The sequence below is a fragment of the Sitophilus oryzae genome, unplaced genomic scaffold, assembly GCF_002938485.1.
Source record: "Sitophilus oryzae breed Bouriz unplaced genomic scaffold, Soryzae_2.0 scaffold_1803_pilon_pilon, whole genome shotgun sequence".
NCBI classification, from domain to species: Eukaryota; Metazoa; Arthropoda; class Insecta; order Coleoptera; family Curculionidae; genus Sitophilus; species Sitophilus oryzae.
Window position 1 is genome coordinate 1,673,667 of NW_022146506.1, and position 15,421 is coordinate 1,689,087.

Consider the following 15,421-nt stretch of genomic DNA (forward strand, 5'->3'; position numbering starts at 1 on the left):
TAATTAGTAAAACACAAACAACAAAAACTATTTTTGATTCTACCAGTGGCGGCTCGTGAGGTCACAAAAAGGTTGGGCATAGATATATAGGTTTAGTCAAAGGCGCTCCAACAAAATTATAAAGATTTATGATTTTATTAAAATTAATAAAACCGAAAATTTTATTGAAATTAATAATTCCACCGAAAACTGGAAGGATATATGATGACGGATAGAAAAGGAAAATGATGGCAAACCGGAAATAGGAAATTATATCCATATCCATAAATATGCTAATCCAGAGCGAGTAGCCATGAAACTAACGATAGTTTCATGGCTACCTGGCACTTTCCCCTGTAGATGTTTCTGGAGTTTTTTTTTGGCAAAACGGCTCATGTCCAGATGTGCACAGAGCCAATGTGGCGAAATCCATAACATTAGCGGCAATAAGTAGTGTAAATTAATCCAAAGAGAGTCAGAATGGCATGAGACTCGCCATGTCCAAAACTCCAAACTTCCCATAAACTTTTTCTGGCAAGTGCCCATCTAAGCGTTTGCTCCACATCAACATTCATCCGTTCCACAGCTGTTAGGCCCCGTCTAGAATTTTTTTACACCTGCGATGCACATCCGCAGCAGCTCGCGACCGTACACGCCGCGGCTGCACTCGCCGGCTCCCGCGCCCGCCAATCGCAACTGTTCCCCGACTGTCATGTGACCCACAGCACAGTCGGTCGGCCGTCGACTGTCGCTTGTTTATTTTCAGCCACAGCATCTCTCGATTTCGGAGCAGTTGCCGGTCCCTCCGTCATCGAGCGTAGATTTTTCGACGCGAAACAATTGAAAAATTCCATTTTCGAGGAAAAACCTGTCGCGTTTATGACGATATGTTCCGAAAAAATTGTTATCAGTGATTCGGATTGGGATGTACCGTTTAATCGAGTGTTGTGTGATGAAGTGATACCAAAATAAATTTTATATCTATTAAACAGTGACCTCTTTCCAGTGTGCGAAATCGATCAAAAGCAGGAGAAAATGCTGGGCGTTTTAAAACGACGCTGGAAACCAAAAAGGTACTTCAAAAACGCATCTTCCATACACTATTTCTGGCTTCTGGCCTTGATAAAGTCAACGCGGCATGTTTATCTTTTTTAAAAATAGAATCACCAAACGAGGATTCCAGAAATACTGACGTATCGCCAAAATATTGACTAGGGCATTTGTGAAAACGGGTGCTTCTAGCAAGAAAACGGTCCTATTGATCGTCAAACTGTCACATTCAATGTCACCCTGGCATGGACGTATCAGCTGTTTTACTGTTGCTCATCTAAAGAGGCGTCTTAGTTATTGATCTTTTGGCAATGGAAACCCATAAAAAATGTTTTATTCTCGGTTTTATTGTTTTAAATGAAGTAATGTCAAAATGTATTTTTAGTAATGTTTAGATACTGAATTTTCTGTAACATTTGGAAAAAACGATTCTTACAATAAATAAATTTTTTAATAATGTGATAATTTTTTTATGATTGATTTTCTTTAAGGGCATTTTTTTATCAAATTTTGTATGATAAAGTAAAATTAAGCAAATTTTGCCGCTATCAATTAATGACCTCATTCCAACAAAATCGATCAAAAACAGGAGAAAAGGCTGGGCGTTTTAAAACGATGCTGGGAACCAAAATGATACAACAAAAACGCATCTTTCATACACTATTTCTGGCTTCTGGCCTTGATAAAGTCAACGCGGTATGTTTATCTTTTTTAAAAATGGAATCACCAAACGAGGATTCCAGAAACACTGGACGTATCGCCAAAATATTGACTAGGGCATTAGCGAATACTGGTGCTCCTATCATGAAAACGATCCTATTGATCGTGGAACTGTCACACTCAATGTCACCCTGGCATGGACGTATCAGCTGTTTTACTGTTGCTCATCTAAAGAGGCGTCTTAGTTATTGATCTTTTGGCAATAGAAACCCATAAAAAATGTTTTATTTTCGGTTTTATTGTTTTAAATGAAGTAATGTCAATATTTATTTTTAGTAATGTTTAGATACTGAATTTTCTGTTACATTCGGAAAAACGATTCTTACAATAAATTAATTTTTTAATAATGTGATAATTTTTTTATGATTGATTTTTTTTAAGAGCATTTTTTAGCAAATTTTGTATGATAAAGTAATATTAAGCAAATTTTGCCGCTATCAATTAATGACCTCATTCGAACAAAATCGATCAAAAACAGGAGAAAATGCTGGGCGTTTTAAAACGATGCTTGAAATCAAAATGATACAACAAAAACGCATCTTCCATACACTATTTCTGGCTTCTGGCCTTGATAAAGTCAACGCGGTATGTTTATCTTTTTTAAAAATAGAATCACCAAACGAGGATTCCAGAAATACTAACGTATCGCCAAAATACTGACTAGGGCATTAGCGAAAACGGGTACTTCTATCATGAAAACGGTCCTATTGATCGCCGAACTGTCACATTTAATGTCACCCTGGCATGGACGTATCAGCTATTTTACTGTTGCTCATCTAAAGATCCCTCGTTATTGATCTTTTGGCAATGGAAACCCATAACAAATGTTTTATTGTTTTAAATGAATTAATGTCAATATTTACTTTTAGTAATGTTTAGATACTGAATTTTCTGGAACATTTGGGAAAAATTATTCATTTTTTAATAATCTGATATTTTTTTTATAATTGATTTTCTTTAGGATGCATTCTTTTATCAAATATTGTATGACGAAGTAATATTAAGCAAATGTTGCCGCTATCAATCAAACAGTGACCTCATTCCAACAAAATCGATCAAAAACAGGAGAAAATGCTGGGCGTTTTAAAAAACGACGCTGGAAACCAAAAAGGTACATCAAAAACGCATCTTCCATACGCTATTTCTGGCTTGACTTTTCCGCGTTGACTTTATCAAGGCCAGAGCCTTGATAAAGTCAACGCGGCATTTTCATCTTTTTTAAAAATAGAATCATGATGAAGCAATATTAAGTTTTTGTGTGAATTAAGTTTAAATTTTGTGTGATGAGGCAATTATACATTTTGTTGCTATCAATCAAACAGTGACCTTATTCCAACGAAATTAATCAAAAACTGGAGAAAACGATGGGCGATTCTAGAAACACTGACGTTTTGTTAAAACATTGACTAGGGCATCAGCGAAAACTGGTGATTCTATCAAGAAAACCGAACGCGAAATGTCAGACACAGTGTCGCCCTGACATGGAGATGTCATGTGTTTCTGTTGTTAATCTAAAGAGCTCTATTATTGATTTATCGGAAGTAATAATTCTTAAAGAATTTTTAGATTGATTTGAATATAATAATATTTATGTTTACTTTCGTTAATTTGTTTGCTGAAATGTTTTATTTTGTTATTTTTATCTCGACATTGATAACTTACAGTTTCAAAAATGTTTGATGAGTGATTTTGTTTACAATGCACTATTTTATCGTATATTGTTGGTGTTTGTGTATGAGTCAAATTTGTATGAGTCAAACAGTGACCTGGCTCCTCTACGATATCGATCATAAACAGGAAGGATTTGGAAGCTTTAAAATGACGCTTGATACTAAACAGGTACAAGTAAAACGTATCTTATGACATTGATAAAGGCTCGGATAAAGGTAGCATGTTTATCTTTCTCCAAAATAGAATTACCATGCCATGATTCCAGAAACAATGGATGTATCGCCGAAGTATTGACTGGGGCACTAGTGTAAACAGGGGCTATTGAGAAATGGTCTAATCGACCTTTTGCTGTTGCTAGACATAAGATCTAAATTATTGTTTTTTTTTGGCTATAAAAAACTTTTTTTCTTTATATATTGTCCTTAAGTTTTCTCCTTTCTATGATGACATTGATAACTATTAGTAGTCAGATAAGATGTTGGTGAGTGACTTTAAATATAACACATCTTCTTATGAAACTTGCGTTATGAATCAAATTTTGAAGGTTTGAAAACGCGTTTGAAAACAATGCTGGAAACCGAAAACGTAGAAGAAAAACGAAACTTTTAGATACTATTTCTGGCTTTAGATGGTAATAAAGTTAAAACTAAATTATAAAATAGGATCTCCAAACGAGAATTCCAGAAACAATGATTTAGCCAAAATATTGAAAACGGCCCTATATGGATTGCAATTATAGCACGACCAAGATCAAGACTGGCTTGGCATTGGTCTTGGTCTTGCAGCCTAATAGTAGTCTTGGTTTTGGCCTTGAGTAAGCCTTGCACTGGTCGGTATTATTCTTCGTCTTGGTATCACCCTGATATGTGCTGGAAATGCTGCTCTCTGTTAAATAGTGTCTTTATTCCGTTTTGTAAAATCGATGATGGCAGGAGAAAATGTTGGGAATATTAAAATGGCTAAACGTTACAGGAAAAATGCATAATTTGTGACCTTTCGCTAACTACACACGACATTGTATATTTTTGAACATATATAATCTCTAAGCTAGGGTTTCCCAATAGCGAGATATCTATTAATTACCTACTCATCTAATAAAATTTACTAATGATTATTTCACAACAATATATTTAAATATTTTTTAAGGTATTACATCTTACAATTTTATCAATAGTTTTTTTTGGAAATTGAAAACAAAAGACTGTTTATTCATTAAATCCCAGGAATTATTTGCTCTATTATGGAGACATTACATTTATATCTTAGTAATGTCTAATATGATGTATGGTGAAGTAATAATGCTTTTTTCTATTATGCTAACAGCTAATGATAAATTGATATCTTCTACAAAATGAGAAGTAATGGTTGATGGATCTGATTAAAAATATATACCCAAGTAAAGATTTTTATTTCAGATTTGGCATTAAAAAACAAAAATATATTTTCCGCATTTTTAACAATAACGAGCTATAGGAACTACCATGAAGGCTAAGATGCAAGAGACGTGGCAACACCGTGAGAACTGCGCTACAGCTCGAAGACTGTGGCCAGTGGTAGATAGCAAAAACACAAAACAATTACTAGAGCACAAAAAGAACCTATTATGCATAATATTAGGTGTCATGACTGTAAACTGTCCCACGATGGTGAACTTCGTCAGATGGAAGATTTCTAACGACGACTACTGCAGAAAATGCGGAGAGGAAGAAGAAAATATAGCTTCCATAGACTACCTCCTGTATCACTGTCCGGCACTGGAATACCGATCTGGATACCGTTTTTTGGAAGGACTAGAGGAAGCAGTAGAAGCCAACATCAGCGACATCGGGAACTTTGCAAAGAGCTGGGAATGCTTTACCGCAAAGAAAGAATGAGAGGAAGGTTTGGTACAATAATACAGGAGTATCGCAATGGCACAGCAATGGGCCCAAGACCTCCGAGTGAGGGATCAAACAGGATCCCAAACCTAAGCCACCTAACCTAACAATAAGAATCCTGGACTCCAGAAAAGTTTGCTTAAAATGCGCAATTAATGAAATGAGGAAGCGTACTGATTTAAAAGCGTTTCATGTTACCGAATATCATAAAGTTTCACTTCTGATGGAGTTAATTCTTGTTTTTGTTTTTCTATTAATAAAAATTTAATATCCTCAATAGTTTTTTGTCAGTATTATGTCTTGTAGAAAATTAGTTTTGTTGTTAATTAGTAAGACTTCTGTAACAAAAACAAAACTACTAGTCTTAGAACCCTCTTTATACAGCGGAGATGCTTGGAAATAAATACAATACGTTCTTTATTTTTAATAATATCAATTTTTAACGCTGTCACCAAGACAATAAAGATCTTTTTTAAACAACATAAATAACCACATTCTTTGCTTCAAATTCTAAAGTGTCTAGCTCTCTTACTCACAAAAATTATTGCAAAGCGGATTTGCTATTGTTAATAAATTTCGAATGATCAGCAGTTAAAATCAGTCTTTTCAAATATTTTACATATTTATCACATTCGTAGAGTAAATACTTGACCTGTTTGTGGTCTGGTGACGTTTTCTGTAACCGATGATTAGAGGGGTACTTGAACTTAACTATGCAAATATACCGCTGATAATTCGACTTATTACAATAATAAAACAGTTTACTAACAAAATCGGGTCAGTTTTATGTGTTTTGTATTATCAAATTTCAGGTGAAACATAGATAAGTAATTGGATAATTTAAGCATTTGAGTAGGTAGTAGGAAAATAAATACTAAATAATATTACTTTGTAAATTAATTAAATTATTATCAGTTAATATATTACTTGAGATTTGAGTACCTATATTATTCCGATATTCAATGGAGAACTCATATCTTCAAAATACTATTAATGTTGCCTACCCCTCGGACAAAGATTTTTCTAGATATTTTTAATTTTACGATATAGTGGCTGTAAATCTTTATTAGTTGATCAAATCTAGGTGTCTGTGATATGCTTGACATTACTTCAACTGTTAAATTAGTTCAATTTTAATAACTAGTTATCATTTTGTGTCAGTTGGAAATTCTCAGAAATTTGTGGAAAATGGACACTCACCTACGCATCAGAGAGAATGGCATGATTCAATTAATTAGGAATGCTCTGAGCATTTACCAATTAATAGAATGCTTATATGCTTCTGATTTATCTAGTCTGAACTTTTGATGGGCATATGTTAAAGACAGTCTTTACAAATCTTTACTAACTACTTAGAGAGACAACACAAGAGAAAGGAGTGTGGCTACTTTTCGAATTATGTACAGGGTGGGTCAAATTCGACGCTTTTAAATGGAAACACCCTTTTCTATAGGAGATAGACGAAAACTAATATCTGTGTCTGGAGCTCAATTTTTGTCAAAAACATGATGGTGAAAACCGCATATCGATATCTGTTACCGTTTCGGAGTTACGGGGTGTTTTTAAAAAATATGTATTTTTAACAAATCGCTGTAACTTTTTTGCTATGGAAAATTTTGTATTTTTATGAAAACGTTTCAAACGTACCTTTTTACGTAGAATTTAATGGTTTAAGTATAATTTTTTTAAAATTAATAATTTAAAAATTATCAACAGAAAATTTGATTTTTTATATAGGACATCCTGTATATTTTTAAATTATTCAAAAGAATTTAAAATTACCTTTCCAAAAATATAACACACTTGATATTTTGCTCGATTCCTCTTCGTGATATATAATATAATAAAAATTCGCCCGCTTTAAATAAGAAGGCTTTGAATGGCACCGGCTGTAATGCAAAAAAAATCTTGCTGAGAGCATCAATTAAAACGAAAATAGTATTTGCTATGAGAGATGGAGAATTTTATAACAATTTAAAATATGTTTAACCACCATCAACACATTTAAATTATATCTAATAACAATAAAAATAAATAGCAAACCAAGACATGAAATTTTGCTACAGGTGTTCGACAAATCGACCGTCTTCTGTTATGGACAGACATATGTTTTTGAACATTTCTCGACGAATTCATTAACTTAGTAGGGGTGAAAGATACCCTCTTATAACTCCTAAGTATTTCTAATTCTTGTCTAGATTATACGGAAGAATAAAGAACCATGATTCTTCCGCAAATATATCCATAGGATTAGATCCATGGGCACTAAGTCAGGCGGCCTCGACGGCCAACGGCTGGGATCTTGGTTAGCTATTCAATTATTCTTGAAATTGACTGCAAAAATTTGCTGATAATTTCAGCGTTCAAGTCGTCTTGCTGGAAAAATATGTTTTCGAGTTCCATTAACGGCATATCATCAATAAGGCGTCCAAAGCCTACTATTTAAAAGTGGCGAACTTTTAAAAATTCTGTATTTCGAAGGGGATTATAACAACATACCAAGTGTGCTATATTTTTGGAAAGGAAATTTTAAATTATTTTCAGTTAATTAAAAATATAGAGGGTGTCCCAAATAAAAAGTCAATTTTTCTGCTGATAACTCTTAAATTATTAATTTAAAAAAAATTATACTTAAACCATCAAATTCTACGTAAAAAGGTGCTTTGGAAATGTTTTCATAGAAAAACAAAATTTTCCATAGCAAAAAAGTTACAGCGATTTGTTAAAAAATGCACATTTTTGAAAAACACCCCGTAACTTCGAAACGGTAACAGATATTCATGTGCGGTTTTCACCATCATGTTTTTGATGAAAATTGAGTTCCAGACACCGATATTAGTTTTCGTCTATCTCCTATAGAAAAGGATGTTTCCATTTAAAAGCGTCGAGTTTGACCCACCCTGTACATATAATTCCACATATGCCCCTTAATGTAAAAAAACTTTTAAAAAGAGAATCATTTTATGCAGTGAAGAAGAAGGGAAGCATATTAAGCGTTTGATTTCACCTAGCTAATTTTTGTCACATATACGTTTACCATGCATATATCGAGTTCTAAGTAATTCTGTAATAAATAAAATATGTTTCAAACGTGTACCTCTTTACCACCGTTGAGTATTTTACTATACATCCTTTAATTTTTGTTAAATTAACATTAGACATGTCCACAGTTACCTAGATTATCTGGGAATATGGGAAAATATCTGGGAAAATTTTGTCCAAAATCTTAACATTAATTTCAAGTGACATGAATTCTCCATTGAATATCTAGTGGGTACGAATATTGAGTGGGTACGACAAAAGACCCAGATAATAGATGTCACCCACAGAGTCAAATCCCTCATCAAAAAAACGAACAGATGGACCACGAAAATTACAGCATGGTACCCAGTACCCACGAGGAATTAAGAGACCTAGGAAGACCCAATCTGAGTAGGGACCATGATATTATGGAATTAGCAGGGATAATTTGGGCCTGCATAGCCAATTATTGACCTACATATGTCAACAACATTTTATTTCAATGCAAACTATCGTTCTCCTTAAAGGTCCCACGTCGTATGAGCGCCACTCTGTACAATTTTAAAATCAACCAATTTGTAATATACATTAATTCAAATTGTCTTTTTAATCATGGTTCACGAGATAGGAACAATTCAATTAAAAAATGAAACACATCGCGTGTCGGAACTCTTCATTTTGCAACATTAAAATTCGATTATCCATTTTACACATGCAGAAAAAAAGGAGCCGACTATTACAAAATTTCCATTGCAAATGACATAACAAACAACCGACTGTCATTTTTCAGATAGATAGAGACAGATCTATCAAGAGAGACACTGACGTGTACTGTGATGAATCGACTTTTTCAGCAGTGGAAATTCTTCGTAGCGGAATGCCATCTCTTGAATTTAAATGCACAACTAACTATTGTTTCGTCGTTTAGCCTCCCACACGCTACAAAACGGTGAAATAATAATTACACATGTTCGTAAAACAATACGGCGTTTATTAAAACGTTTTCTCTTATGTCAACGGCCCTTTCTTATGCTTTCTTTGCTACGGTCTTTGCTACGGTATATCTCAACGGCATCCTACAGTTTGAGCAGTGGTTAGATGCATTAGTAGTATGATGATGGGAAAAACTGTTCTTCAGTAGTTTGCTTTAAAATTTGCTGTTATTGATAACTACATTAACTATAGATCATACCAAATAAACTTTTAGTGACGTGATTAAGTTTGACCGGTACAGCGTTGTCCACTTTTACAAATTTTTCTTTTAATCAAACTATTTTAGGAAACAAGAATAAATTAATTATAAATACATAAACAGTTATTATTTACATCAATAAAACTCACCTTCTTAACAGCACTTAAGGGACATAAAGGGCCGTTACTACTGTTTTTCCGTTCAAAATATTCTAATAAGGTTGCGATGAGTTTTTTGCAACTGCTATTAAGCTATCTTGTACACTTTGCAATGAATTTCTAAAAAAAATAATGTTCGACCTCAAAGTCTGCTAGTAAACATTTTTAAGCTTTTTACATTCTTTTACACCAAAAACTCGTAATACAAAACTAAAGTGTCAAAACGAATGGAAATGTCAGGAAATAAATATATGTGACAACTTGTCATTTTTTACAGCAGAGCTACCACCTGAATCCCCAGGGGTGAAATTTAAATTCCAGTTGGTCAGCCCGGCACCGAATATGTCCATGGTTATAGCAACAATGAATTTAAAAATCGCGCCTAAAACTAGTTTTTAAAAAGTTTAATTGGTATCGTCTATAACTAGTTAGTTTAATTCCATAATATGCAAATGACACCACAATAAATAGTGGTATATATCCAAGAACAGTTTGATCGAAGTATATTTTATAAACAAGTAAGCATTGGATGATGGCAGATAATATAAATTAGTAATTCGCAATGGAAATTACGTTATAATTTAACTTTCCACCAGGGGCGCAAATAGACATAGACTTTTAGGGAGGCTTAAGACTTTATGGGGGCTTGGGTCACTATAAGATAATGTTGATTTGAGGTTAAAACCATTTTAAAACGACTGACACCTGTCTTTTGGGAGAGGCTAAGTCCCCCTAGACCCCTCCTAGTTGCGCCACTGCTTTCCACGTCCATCAACAGCGTGATGAATCTCTTTTATCAATCTAAAAAGGAAAATATAATTTTAAAACACAAGGATTATTACTATTATAATAATCATTTATTATATTTATTATTATTTGTTTATACTGTCGTGATCCTGGATTGGACCACCGTCGTCACCAATCTTGTAGTCGCTGCCACCAAATGTTGTAGTTCTCTATTTGACTCGTATCACCACTTGTTGGGAATGTTATTCTTTATTTTTTTATAATTAAATTCTTACTAAGTTGTTATTACTTTTTATTTTTAAACTTTTAATACAAAATATAAATTTAGCAGTATTACGTCTATGAAAAATTTTTATGAATGTTCCCGGTCCCTTCTGTGACCGTGCTTTTATGAGAATGCCCTCTCCGAAAATCCACGGGCGTACCTACTATTTCTTAATAATATTTTCAGGTAGGTTTGCAAAGGGACAAACATGACCATTTCTTAAGTAAATAGAAACCAGACATCGCGTCTGAAAGTAAACGAATTACAAAGGAAAACTAAAAATGATGCAACTATTTATGACTATTTCTTCCAAATTTCATCTTAAGGTAATGGTTCTGTTTATTTGCATCACCCATCTTTCTGAGAAGAATAATAATGTTGATGGTATTTTTCGTACCTTAAATTCTTTAGGCATAGCCGTAGAATAAGGGTAAAAATAATATTTTATACAATTTGTCGAATATACATATACATATAACCATATTAAATGTATGTTCACAACAATACTATAGCAACTTACAGCATATTGTATCCGGCTTACAAATGTACATAAGACTTAGTATCCAACTTCTACTAAAAAAACGGCTGTTAGTAAGCTTTTAGATTTCAAATTTATCTTGAAAGGTATATAAATAATTTTTTATAGGTCCTGGTTAGCATTTCTGCTAATTGATTCAGTATTCCTAATATATTCGATTTTATGAAAAGATTAATGACAAAATAAAATTTAATGGACAAAAAAAGTACTTATTAAAATAAGGGGAGGCAAAAATATATTGCTAAAATAATAAAATAAAAATAGTATAAGTAATTTTAATAAAAGTAATCAATATAAATATTTTTACTCTAAATTGGGGGAAACATATATACAGATTTGGCATCACTGCACAGCACAGCCGTCAACAACGACGAAATTAAATCACACGTTACTTCCTTATTCTATCTCTTTCTTACACAATCGCCCTTCCGTCATTGCGGTCTGAAGAGTACGTGGAAGATTTGCTTAGGCGTAGCCTTTACTCGAGAATTGCACGATAACGCAGTAGTTGAAAATTATTTAAATATATCTTATGTAATTTCTAAAATACCAAAAAGATAAAAAGTGCTAATAATTTAAAAAAAAGATTTTATGATTTTCTCTGAGATAGGCAACGCCTTTTTGCCTACGGTATATGATTATACATCAGGGTGTCCCAGAAATAAGTGCAAGTATATTTTAACTGGTAGTAACTAATAGTTCAACCCCAGAAACACGCCTATAAGTTTTTTTTCGCGAAAAAAAAATCTTGAAAATTCGAAATTTTTTGATTTTTTTAGTTTTTAGTTAAAAAAATAATTTCTTGATAATATAGCAACATGGGTATTAGTTTTAATTTACAAGACAGAAAATCCAGAAAAGATCCAGTGGTTCTCAAAATTTTAGCAAAAAATCATTTTTTTTGGAAATTTTCAAAGTAAAAAATAACTCGGGTAATTTGAACTTATGTGAAAAAGATAAAGAGAAAATAGGTTTCTTTTATCGAGATCTACCACCCCTTAAAATACTTGCACTTATTTCTGGGACACCCTGTATATGGTATATGGCCCCTGATTACTAACAGTTTTGACTATAGCTGCGAATAGCACATCAATTAATATTTTTAAATACCCAATAAATCTTATATGATATTTAGTTATTTTCCTGATGCAAAGTAATATTGCGTATAAACTCGAACTCAGTTGGTATAATTATTACAGTATAGCCATAAAAAGATAACGATAATCATGCAATTTTTTTTCAGATTAATTGTGCAAAAGTGGATCCCTTAAACTACAGTATAATTGAAAAAAAAACACCGTCGGGGATATATTCCATATAATTTTTCATACAAAAGTACAGCGATCTTCATTATACCAACTCTGACGCGACTTCTAAAGATATCACATTCGGTTTGGCTACAGCATATGTCAACGCTTTGCGATTTCCAGACATATACGCCATTATTTCTTATTTAGGCATTGGGTTTTTTGATAATTTATATATATTCTAATATTTATATATATTCTAATTCTAATTTAAAATTGCAGGGTGAATCGTACAAGAATAAGAACTTATTTGTTTTTGTATAGATGTTATTGTTATTTATCCCTAATTCTGTTTTAAGTTTCTGTCAAAAAAAATGAGTAGGTCGTCAGTCGTCACTGAAAGAAAACTAAAAATAACAAGTCATTATTTGTATATCATATTAATTATTCTGTAATATACTCTTCCAGTTTTGTCAATGAACTTGAACTAAATGCAAAATGTTATCATATTATTATGACCATACTCAAAATAAAATTAAGTCTACAAAAAGATAAAATTCATACAAGTTTTATAATCAGGTTAAATTACTGTTTTATTAAAATATTTCGTATAAGTATCATGTAGATATGTGTTATCGGAGCTAAGAATGATATATCGTCGGCGCCTAAGTATACAGCTAGTTGTATTGGTAATCACTTTACGATTAACGCTCTTATCACTAGTGGGAACAGACAATAACGTTTTATTCCTAATTGCAGTTAGTCTGTGATTATTTTTTCTTTATCTATAGAGTAGAATAATTTAATTATGAATGCGTCAAGTGCAAGGTTTTTAATGACAATAGCTGATAGATTAATACAGAAAATTAGGAAATATTATGGCAAAGAAATTATATGTTATTTATAGCTAATTCTATTTTAAGTTTCTGTAAAAAAATGAGTATTTTGCAACTGAAACAAAACTAAAAATAAAAGTCATTTTTTGTATATCATATTAATTATTCAGTAATGTATGTACTATACAGGGTGAGTCTTTTTTAGCGGTAGTATATTTTGACCCCAGAAACACGATTATGAGGTTTTTTTCGCGAAAAAAAAATTTTGAAAATTAGGAACTTTTTGAAAAAGATTTTGGAATTTTTTTTGGTTTTTAGTTAAAAACGATAATTTGTTGATAATATTTATGGCAACATAGATAGTAGATTAAATTTACAAGCAAGAAAATCCAGTAAAGATACAGTGGTTCTCAAAATTTTAGCAAAAAATCATCTTTTTGGAAATTTTGGAAGTAAAACATCTCGGTTATTTTAGATTTATTTGAAAGACGGTGAAGAGAGAATATGTTTCTTTTATCGAGATCTATCAGCCCTGAAAATATTTGCACTTATTTAAGACTCACCCTGTATATTGCCAGACTATATGCCCGATGACAACGCGCGGCGCCGGCGGCGTTACTTGTATGTTATTAAAGTAACAGGCACAAAGGCCGGAACAGTTATTTGGAACTGTTCCAAGATCGGAACAGGAACGTAACAGGACTGTTACTGAATTGTCGTTTTTACCATCTCTATTAGTATTTAGTGCAAATCAATTCGAGGGAGGAGGGTCACGGTCAGGTCTTCACAATAGGAATTGACATCGAATTCAAGGAAGCAATAGAGAAGGAGAGATATATCCTCTATTATAGATTTGGGATAACACCGGTAACATGTCTAAGGAGAGACCAAGTTAAAGAGGTGGAGAAAATGGTCGCAGTGATTAACCCGCCTCCCACTCATTCTACATTCTGCATATAGTGCAAATGAAATATTATACATATCAATTAACATTATTTCATTTAAATGTTTTATTAAGAATTAACATATGAATAAGCAACGCATTCGACACCTTCCATACACTGTCAGCTTATTTTCAATCAATTATATTTACTAATTTGTAGTGAAATGTATGTTTTTTTTTCATTTATTACAAAAAAACATACATATCATATCAAACAAATATATCGAAAAGCTTAATATTATGTTCAGTGACTGCTTGTTGTAATATTGATACGTATCGTTAATATAACTCGTTCGTAACTGGTTTTATTTGAAAATTTCAACGTTGTGTCAGAATGTTATTCCATAGCGAAGAATTCCACTAAACCCAGAACAATTACATTGAGAAAGTATTGATAAAATGAACGATTTTATTTTCTAATTCTATTTTGTAACTAGTCCATTCAACAGAAACCCAGTCGAGACATTTAAGTGAGGTATTGCAGGATTTTTTTCGAATTCAACTTGTACATAGAAATCATGAAATGTGTTAACAAGGATTTTGTAATATAAAATATAATTAATATAAAACCAGTAAGAACAAATAGTACTTGACATTACATAGGTTGCCTTTTAAGTTTTTACTATCGCTTGTATCTTCGGTTGTATTGAACACGTCGCAACTATTCCATTGGAGTATCGAAGAACTGTTAATGCCGAATTGTATACAAGAATTTGTTTGCCAATGGTCTTCGATGAAATAAGGAAAAAGAACAAAAAACGTCGCATCATCCTTCATCACGACAGTCCAATCAAATTAATGTGTCATTGAAAAAGTATGAAAAAAAAGAAAAAAATTCATAGTAAAAGTAATTGGGCGATAAATTGGTTGAACACATGCACCCAATTTATCGCCTAATGATTTTTTCTTCTTTCCAACTGCCAAACAAAAGATACGCGGATAGCGATTTTCATCACCTCAAGAAGCCGTTGAAGACTTTCCAAACCATGTTTCTACTTATGATGTTCCGAAGCTGATATCGGAGTGGAAAAACCAGAATATTTTCCAGTTTCCAGAATTTGTTTGAGAGTATGCAAAAATACTCTAAAGCTTGATTTTCATGCATCCGTTGTCCGACGATACGATGATACGATATTAATTTTATTGGTTGAATTTAAAGACTTCGGTTGGTTAGAAA

At 32.6% G+C, this 15,421-nt stretch overlaps 1 protein-coding gene across 1 annotated transcript in view; it reads left to right on the forward strand.

Annotated features, from left to right (window-relative positions):
• The first annotated feature begins 670 nt into the window (after window positions 1-670).
• LOC115883081 overlaps window positions 671-15,421 on the forward strand; it is a 215,614-nt gene continuing 200,863 nt past the window's right edge. Inside the window, exon 1 of the mRNA XM_030901367.1 lies at window positions 671-1,052. Within this exon, the coding sequence (XP_030757227.1) occupies window positions 1,015-1,052 (38 nt within the window). The 5' untranslated portion in view covers window positions 671-1,014. The remainder of the gene's footprint in view (window positions 1,053-15,421) is intronic.